The sequence below is a fragment of the Aplysia californica genome, unplaced genomic scaffold (genome assembly GCF_000002075.1).
Source record: "Aplysia californica isolate F4 #8 unplaced genomic scaffold, AplCal3.0 scaffold00469, whole genome shotgun sequence".
Lineage (NCBI taxonomy): Eukaryota > Metazoa > Mollusca > Gastropoda > Aplysiida > Aplysiidae > Aplysia > Aplysia californica.
In genome coordinates, this window is record NW_004797739.1 from 539,832 (window position 1) to 547,901 (window position 8,070).

At 42.9% G+C, this 8,070-nt stretch overlaps 1 protein-coding gene across 1 annotated transcript; it reads right to left on the reverse strand.

The window, feature by feature from the left end:
- Nucleotides 1–644: 644 nt before the first annotated feature.
- LOC106012710 lies at nt 645–7,834 on the reverse strand. Its single transcript, XM_013086453.1, has 2 exons — nt 7,791–7,834; nt 645–1,212 (listed from the first exon to the last, which is right to left on the reverse strand). Exons 1-2 carry the CDS (start codon nt 7,832–7,834, stop codon nt 645–647), a joined length of 612 nt encoding a protein of 203 aa, XP_012941907.1.
- Nucleotides 7,835–8,070: the final 236 nt, after the last annotated feature.

Sequence of the window (8,070 nt, forward strand, 5' to 3'; positions counted from 1 at the left end):
AAACTGTAAAATTCGTCCAGAACAACTACAGGAATCCATAATATTATGATGTCAATTTGGTCAGATCATTGCAGTCAAAATCAAACGTTCATATACACAATGTAACAGTCTGGCAAGATTAATATCGAAAACGCTCCCTCTCTCTCGAGAAATAGTCAAACACTACACCTCCAGTCTGTGGGAGACTCATTGGAGGAATCAAATAATGAATAAACTACGCAACATTAAGCCCAAACTGGGTAAACGAAAACCTTCGGGCCTCTCCAGAAGAGACGAAGTCATTTTTACTCGATTAGGCATCTGACACACGGTCCTGACACATAAATACTTCCTTCAAGGAGATGAAAAAAAACGTTTGGTGTCGAATGAGACACAGATTTTACCATTAGACACATTTTAACAGAATATCTAGACGTAGGAGAGCTAACCTCGTTACCGGCTGGACTGCCTTTGCGTATGTCGGGCCAGGGACCTGGGTCACAACTGGCGGGCAGACAGTCTTCCATGCCTCCCGAAATGAGCAACCATTTCGCGCCTTGTACTTTTGGATGGAGCGTTCATGGATCCAAGTCGGACACTCCTTGCTAAACCCTGCGTGCTGGTCATGGCAATTGGGGCAGTAAGGACTAGTCTTGCATTCTTTTTCAGGAAGATCGGTCTTGCCACAACGAGGCTGCGTTTCGGCATCGCGACTGACTATGGCCGAACTTCTGGCACTTGAAGCAGCGCAGAGGGTTAGGCACATAGGGTCGCACGCCAAAGACTAAGTAAGATGGCCGAACAGTGGCTGGAGAGCGACACGAGTCAAAAGTTAGAATTATCGTATTAATTTCGAGGGTGATCTTTCCCCGCCGAAGAGTAATCCCGCGGGCGTGGGTCACACCCTCACAATTTGCCACAATTTCCTCTATCCTGCAGCAGTCTTTCAGTTCATGGCTGCAGACGACGCCCTTTGAGCAGTTTAACTTCTGGTACCGCGCAGATGTACATGGAACACCGCCGAAGGTCATAGTGTTCAGGAGCCTGGTCACTTCTGACTCTGTTGCGCCATTGACAAGGAGTGCTCCCCCGGACAGCTTCTGTACATTCGTGGGAATGTGTCCAAGAACTTTCCGTTGTGCATCTCCTGTCTTGAATAGATCCAGGTCACTGGTCTTCTTCTGTACGTCTTCTGCACTGGAGATAGCCACGTACAGCTGTCGCGGAAGCTCTCTGGGAGAAGGGAGTGTAGAGGGAGCGGTAAAGGTCCTTTTACTTTTCCGTTTGCTCAGCTCGGCGGCCGAACCCACTTCCGTTGGGAGCTGGGGAAGGCTCTTTAATAAGTGAAGGTTCAATGGGAGTATTGTGGTTGGATCGACTCCGGGGATCCCCACCCGCTACCGAGCCCAACAAGGGGACACATTGCTCGGAAAACCAGAGCTGTGCCAGGGCTACCCCGGAGCTATACTCTTCACGAGAGTGTACAAGACCCTACCGTCAAGATTGATCCAGGGACGGGAGGGATTTCAGCTCTCAGCCGATTAAGTGGCATGGGCCGTGCTACCCTCCCGTCTAAGAGAAAAACCTGGGCCAAAGAGGTGTGTTGGCGAGGGACAGTCCGCAGACTGACCTCACCTCAACTACCAGGTACACGGTTTCCCTCCAGACGGGTCGCACCTCACGGTCAACGAGGCGCCCACTCTGTGGGATGGGTGACCTCTAGTTCTGCTCCACATGAGATCGGCTGTGAAAGAAGAGATAGAAGAAGAAAGAAAGAAGGAATTAGAAAAGGAAGATACACCAAAGTAGAAGTCACACATGGATCTCAGAGGCTTGGCCGTGTGCAACACTTGGTCATTGGAGGGTTACACCTCCTGCAGACGGGCCAGTGGATTTTTTATACTCCCCCAACCCACGGGGGAAGTTTCCGATATAAAAATATTGTTTCCTTTTTGAAAAAAAAAATTATTTTGTCCGGAAACGTTTAAAACATTATGATAGTTTCAAAATCATTTTTTTCTTGAGGAGAGGTTTTGACATTTGTCCGAACAAACAATTTAATAAGATTAAGAGGACACGATGCTTTCCCAATCTATTTTTATGTTCTTCTGTTATTTTTCATATTTTGACTGGTATATGGACATGTGTTATGTTTTCCTGGCCTAATTTTATTTTCAGTTTCCAAAGAAACTAAACAAACTTTTGCCTCAGCTGCATGTAACAAAACTATACACATGAAAGAAGTACTGGGTATTACAAAGTTGTATCTGGCATTGTTGGCCGTTTTGAGTTATTAAGACCATGAAGTCAGAAACCGAATATTTTATCGGTTCTACCAAAATCGTAAGGTTATTCGGAGACATAATCAAGATACTTATAAAATTGCTTTTGAAAAAAACAAAAACCTTGACATTTTTGTGAAAACCGAAATTTTGTAACGTCTGATTTCTCAAAACTGGGCAGATCTTCTACAGCTAGAACTGTGTAACTCCACTGTAGCGAGCTGTTTTGATTGAATTCTAAAAAGTTCAAGATTTCAAGAGAATCTTCAACACGCACATAGTATGCATATTGTGTGTATTTTTGTATGTGTATGCGTGCGTGTGTGAATGTATGTGTGTGCGTGTGTGTGTGTGTGTGTGTATGTGTGTGTGTGTGTGTGTGTCAGCGTCTGTGTGCGTGTGCATGTTCATGTATACACGAATATAGGCATGAGTGTCTACTGTGTGTGTATGTGAGTATGTCTGTTTATGTGAGTAGGCGCGTGTGTGCCTGAATGCGCACATGTGTGTGTGTGTGTGTGCTTGTTTGTTTATATGTGTATATACGTTTGTGTGTGTGTGTGTGTGCGTTTGTATGTGTGTGTGAGTGTGTCTGTGTATGTGAGCGAGTATTATTTATACCTTTTATTATTCTTTTCAACAGGACATCAGGCATGATCACTACTTTCGTGACAATAGAGCGTTGTCTGTGTATAAAAACACCCCTGCATGTACGCAGAATATTGACCCAGAAAAGGACAGCTATTTGCCTTGCTGCTATATTCTTTCTTTTGCTACTGTCCTTACTCCCAGTTCTTATCTACACCGACCTCGCTCCTATCTTCGATCCCCGGAGGAACAAGACTCTGATCGGAATAGTTCTCAACGACTACGAAGATGCCTTGAAACCTGCCTTTTTGGTCTCAACTGTCATTGTGACAGCAGGTTCTTTCATCTGTGTCTGCGTGTTCTCAGTCGTTCTGATTCATGCACTTATTCAGCGTCGCCGGAAGTGGAGGTGTTCCAAAAATAGGGCCACGTCACAAATGGGCGCCGCTGCATCAACAGGAAAGACACAGACACAGAACAAGGAGATTCAAGTAGCCAAAATGATATTGCTCGTCGCTGCGGTGTTCCTCACTATCTTCGTGCCAATTAGCGCAGTGTTTCTGACCATGGAATTAGTAGAGGAGTTTTACATGGCGGGTGTTTATAATAATTTATACCTTATCTGTATGTCTATTATCCTGGTCTTACAAGGAGTCAACAGCTCTGTAAATATTGTGCTGTACATCAATATGAGTTCAAATTTCAGGCGTACCTTTAGGGCTTTGTTTCCTTTCCTCATGCAAACGGAGGCCAGCCTTGATTAAAGTCTAACTTGTTCAGACCATATTTTGTTTTGGGGGCGTGCCTTCAGATAACAGGTTTTGTTACTCATCTGCTTCTGTGTTGGATACTTTTGAGAACATAGACCTAGACGTTAAAGAGTCGGGGGGGGGGGGGGGGGGGGGGGTAGGGGGTTAAAGAACGCGAGATTTTGTATAGAAAAAAGTTTACATGAACTAGTTTACATTAATCAAAGTGTATCATTACCCAAAGTCAAAGCTATTGATCTACAGTAAAAGAAACGATTACTTCTATTTAGGTGAACCTTACATTCGTCATTTGAAAAAGCTTAGAAAACCATTAAAATTGTAACACGGAATCGGAGCATTAAAAATGGAACGACTACTTGTATTAACAGGAATCTTATATTTGTCATTTTAAAAATGCTAAGAAAATCACGTGTTATATCCAAAACTCAAAGCATAATAAAAGAAACTGTCACTTTAACCATGAACCTTAAGGCTTACGTTCGTCCTTTTAAAACTGTATAGAAAAGCAGCACGATAGAAGGCATAAACAGTACTGCACCGCCTTCCACTCTTGGCCTACCACCTTTGAATGTACTCTACTGCCCTGTTTTTGCACCTTTTTGAGATTGTCCAGTCCACTGAAGACAGCAATCTTCTGTACTATATCTATGCTCCTGACACATAGGCTTTGTTTGTTTGTCTGTTTATTTGTCTGTTTGTTTGATTGTTTGAACGGTGGTATGCGCTGTGCAAATACTATTTATTTATTATTACATGGACACAAGAACGGTCATTTAATGCAGGAAACATGTAAGATAGAGAGTAGGAAACAACAAAGAAAGCGAAAAAAGGTAGGACCTACCAGTGGCGCCCTCCAAACACCCGCTCTGACACAGGCTCACGTAGAGTTTACGGTGGCGATCAAACATAATACCAGGTGCCTACAGGCAGGATCAAATCGGATCGGGTAGAGTAGATAAATGGTGGCTTCAATACATACTACGAATAGACCCCTCCCTTGTTCAAACTTGTGTCAAATTTGACAAAGAAGTTAAAGAGTAGAAAACATTGACCGTGGGTGGTAGGAGGGTGCTCTGGTGTGGTTTTTTCCTTTCCTGACCAACTTCTATCGTCCTTAAGCAGGCACAAACTAGGTATAATTATGGTAGTGATCATTGTTGTTATGTCCCTTGGATGTGCACATTTGGTTCACAAACATGCTTCTGACAAGAAACGTTCTATTGCTTCTCTGTCTGTACACTTATGGATGTCTATGTATGTGTATGTGCTGCTGCTGCTGCTACTGCTGCTGCTGCTGCTACTACTACTACTATAGATGACAGGAGAGACGAACATGCTGAGCATTTGTCTTTTCCTAGTTGTTTTTAACATTGAGCGTCCCACGTGGGCTTCATCAAGCACTACCTCATTTGATTTCTTTTCCTTCAACGATACTCTTAGCAGTCTCCTAAGAAACCGCATTTCTGTTGCTTCTACATGTGTATTTTATTTTCTCTGCTTTTAGTGATTGTCCAGCATTCACAGCCATATAGAAGGGTTGACCAAACATAACATCTCAGAACTTTCATTTTGGTGTTCATTGAGATTTTTTTTTCCAGGATTGGGCTCATTTTATTAAAACTAGCCTTCACCATTGTAATTCTCCGTCTTATTTCTGTGGAACGTTTGGCATCAGATGTTATCATATATTATACAGAATAATCTACATTTGCTTTGACTTGCATAAAAAAAAGGAAGAAATATTGAACAACACAAACTGAATTGACATTTTAGAGAGACTTTAGGGCCTGTGACTAACTGGGCCTGTTACAAACTATAAAAAAAAGTTTAAAAAGACAACAACAACAACAACAACAACAGAAGAACCAATTACCTCCTGTTCCTTTCTATGAGGATCCCGTTCAGTGTGGTAAAGCAAGAGTTTTTTTTTTACTTTTTTTTTTTAAAAGTATTTCTTTAGGCGGAAGGGGGGGGGTGGTCTGGTGACTCTTACTGGGCGGGGTGAAAGATAAAAGAGTTGGCGTGGGCGTTGTTAAAATCTCAATCAAGAAGCCAGGAATAATAATAAGATACCAATACACTTTACGGTATCCCAATTTTTCTCAGTATAGATTCGCTCGAGTGGCGTCGGTAGCCTAGTGGTTAGGCTACAAGACTCGTAATCGTGAGATTGCGGGTTCGGGGGTTCGAGGGTTCGAGCCTCAGCTCGGTCCGATGTTGCATCCTTGGGAAAGGCACTTTACACGAACTTCTCACTTGGCTCGGTCCTATCGGAGACGGACGTTAAATTAGGAGGTCCCGTCCCTTAAATAACCTAATAGTGTTGATAGGGGCGTTAAACCCATACCATTTCACCATTTTATTTTCACCGGATTTGCACGTTTGAATAAAAAAAACAACAACCAAACCAAACAGCTCTCCAGTAGGAAGGTCTGAGGCTATACTTGCTCACCAGAACGAGTTTCCTTTACATAAAGCCCTGCGGGAAAACAAGTCAACAGGAAATTTGGTTTAAACTGGGGGTTTATCATAGACAATAGTTTTTTAAAAAGACCCCAAAAAGACGGAAAAGTAAGTGCATGCTTATAGTTTTCTTTATTTTCTTTCTCTGCTTATTTTGGTGTCGGTTTTGGTTTTGGTATTTTGGGTTGGATTTTTATTTTATTTTTTAAGGGGGGTGGGGGTTCTGGGGAATGGTTGGGCACACATTTTTAAAAAGTCTAATACTAGATCGAGTGTATTGACCATAAAAGTCATTTCTCTTCAACGAAATAAATAAGTAAGAACATTGGAGAACATTTTTAAAAAAAAGAATTGCGAAGTTCTATCTGCAAGAGAAGAATTGAGTCACGACACGTTTGGATCAGGCGCTCATCAATGTTGGGTCAGGTTAAGTTATTGTATCATCTTCGAGTTCTTTTTTTTTTCTTGTTTTTTAGTGTGGCGTCGGTGGCTTAGTGGTTAGGCTCTCAGACACGCAACCGTAAGGTCGTGGGTTCGAATCCCGTCAGGGGTCCGACGTTGTGTCCTTGGGAAAGGCACTTTGCTCAAATTTTCCTCACTTCACCCAGATGGAAATGGGTACCCAGCTATAGACAGTGAACGATCTTGTCAGTTTGATAGTGTTTGAGCGCGTGAAATCCGCAGCTTGCATTGTATGTTTCCGCGGAAGCTGAGAATGTTTCTGAGTGTTCTCAGAGGGTCTGCTGAGGTAATAATATTTGTAAAGAGCATAGAGCATGCCCTTGAGCAAGGGTATGCGCTATATAAATGCAATTATTATTATTACATTTACGGTGGAAAAAATACTAATCTATCTTAAATAGAAGTCAAGATATTTGTGAATGAAGAAGGTGGGGGTTACTTGCTGTCAAAGATGAAACTAGCGAGAGAATGGCTGCCAAAGCTCAGTGGCTTCCAAAGCACCACACCACCTATACAAAAAGAACATGCCTCAAGTCTGTAGGTGGCTGGCTGGCGTGAGTTCTGGTGTGGTTTTCTTCTTCTTTCCGATCAAACATCTATCGTCCTTATCTCCTCTTCTTCTTTTTTACGTTTGTTACTCTCTTGTAAAACCTTTAATCTTCTGGCACTCATATGACCTTATGCAGTTGCGAGCGCCGTAAAACCTCTACTAAGACTGGAAGAAAAGTCTGTAGAGATGGCTAAGAGATTGCCAGACAACCATCCTAGAAAGAAAGCCCTTGGTCAAGCAGTCAAGCCTAAAAACAGCAGGAAAAGTTGGTTTCAGATGGGCACCGATCTAGCAGACCACTTTCCCCCTGAGGCAGAGAATCGATGGACAATCAATCTAGTGAGAGCTTGTCCATGGGAGACCCATGGTGAAATCGAAATCTGAATAGAATTGAAAGGAGTGAAGAGCAAAGGTGATGAGCCTGTAAAGGCACACGAAGCTGCAGAGGATGTGATCAAGGAGGTTGGTGCCGATGTAACAATTTTCACTGATGAATCGGCTGTCGCAGGATACCGCGAAGGTGGAGCAGCAGCAGTTGTGGTAATGAATGATGAACCACCACGAACAGAAATTATTAAAACTAAAGGTTCATTCTTCACATCATCTTATGACGAGGAATGCCAGGCAATAATGTCTACTGCACAATGGATTGTTGACAATTGCCACAGCAGAACCAATATGCGGATCTTGACTGACAGCCAGTCCTTCTGCAAGGGACTGCTAGGCAACAGCTCAGACATAACTGATTTTGCGCCGCAAGTTCAGTGAAACCACAGCTACAATAAAGATCCAGTGGATTCCAAGGCAATTTGGAATCGAAGGAAATGAGGCAGCAGACCAAGCTGCTAATGAAGCCAGAGAGATTGAAGGAGACAGCCGACCAATAACATACAGGGGAGTCTTTTCAATGATTAAGAGGGAAATCAGAGAGCCACCATGCAGAGCTAAGTACCAGCACCTGGAGGATATATATATA

Excerpts from the sequence above, each read along its gene's own strand:
- LOC106012710 (XM_013086453.1), bottom strand. The coding sequence starts at position 7,834 with ATGTCTGAGCTGTTGCCTAGCAGTCCCTTGCAGAAGGACTGGCT. Across the intron at positions 1,213-7,790 it reads CCCTTGCAGAAGGACTGGCT|AGAGCTTCCGCGACAGCTGT; the intron begins GTCAGTCAAGAT and ends CCCTTCTCCCAG.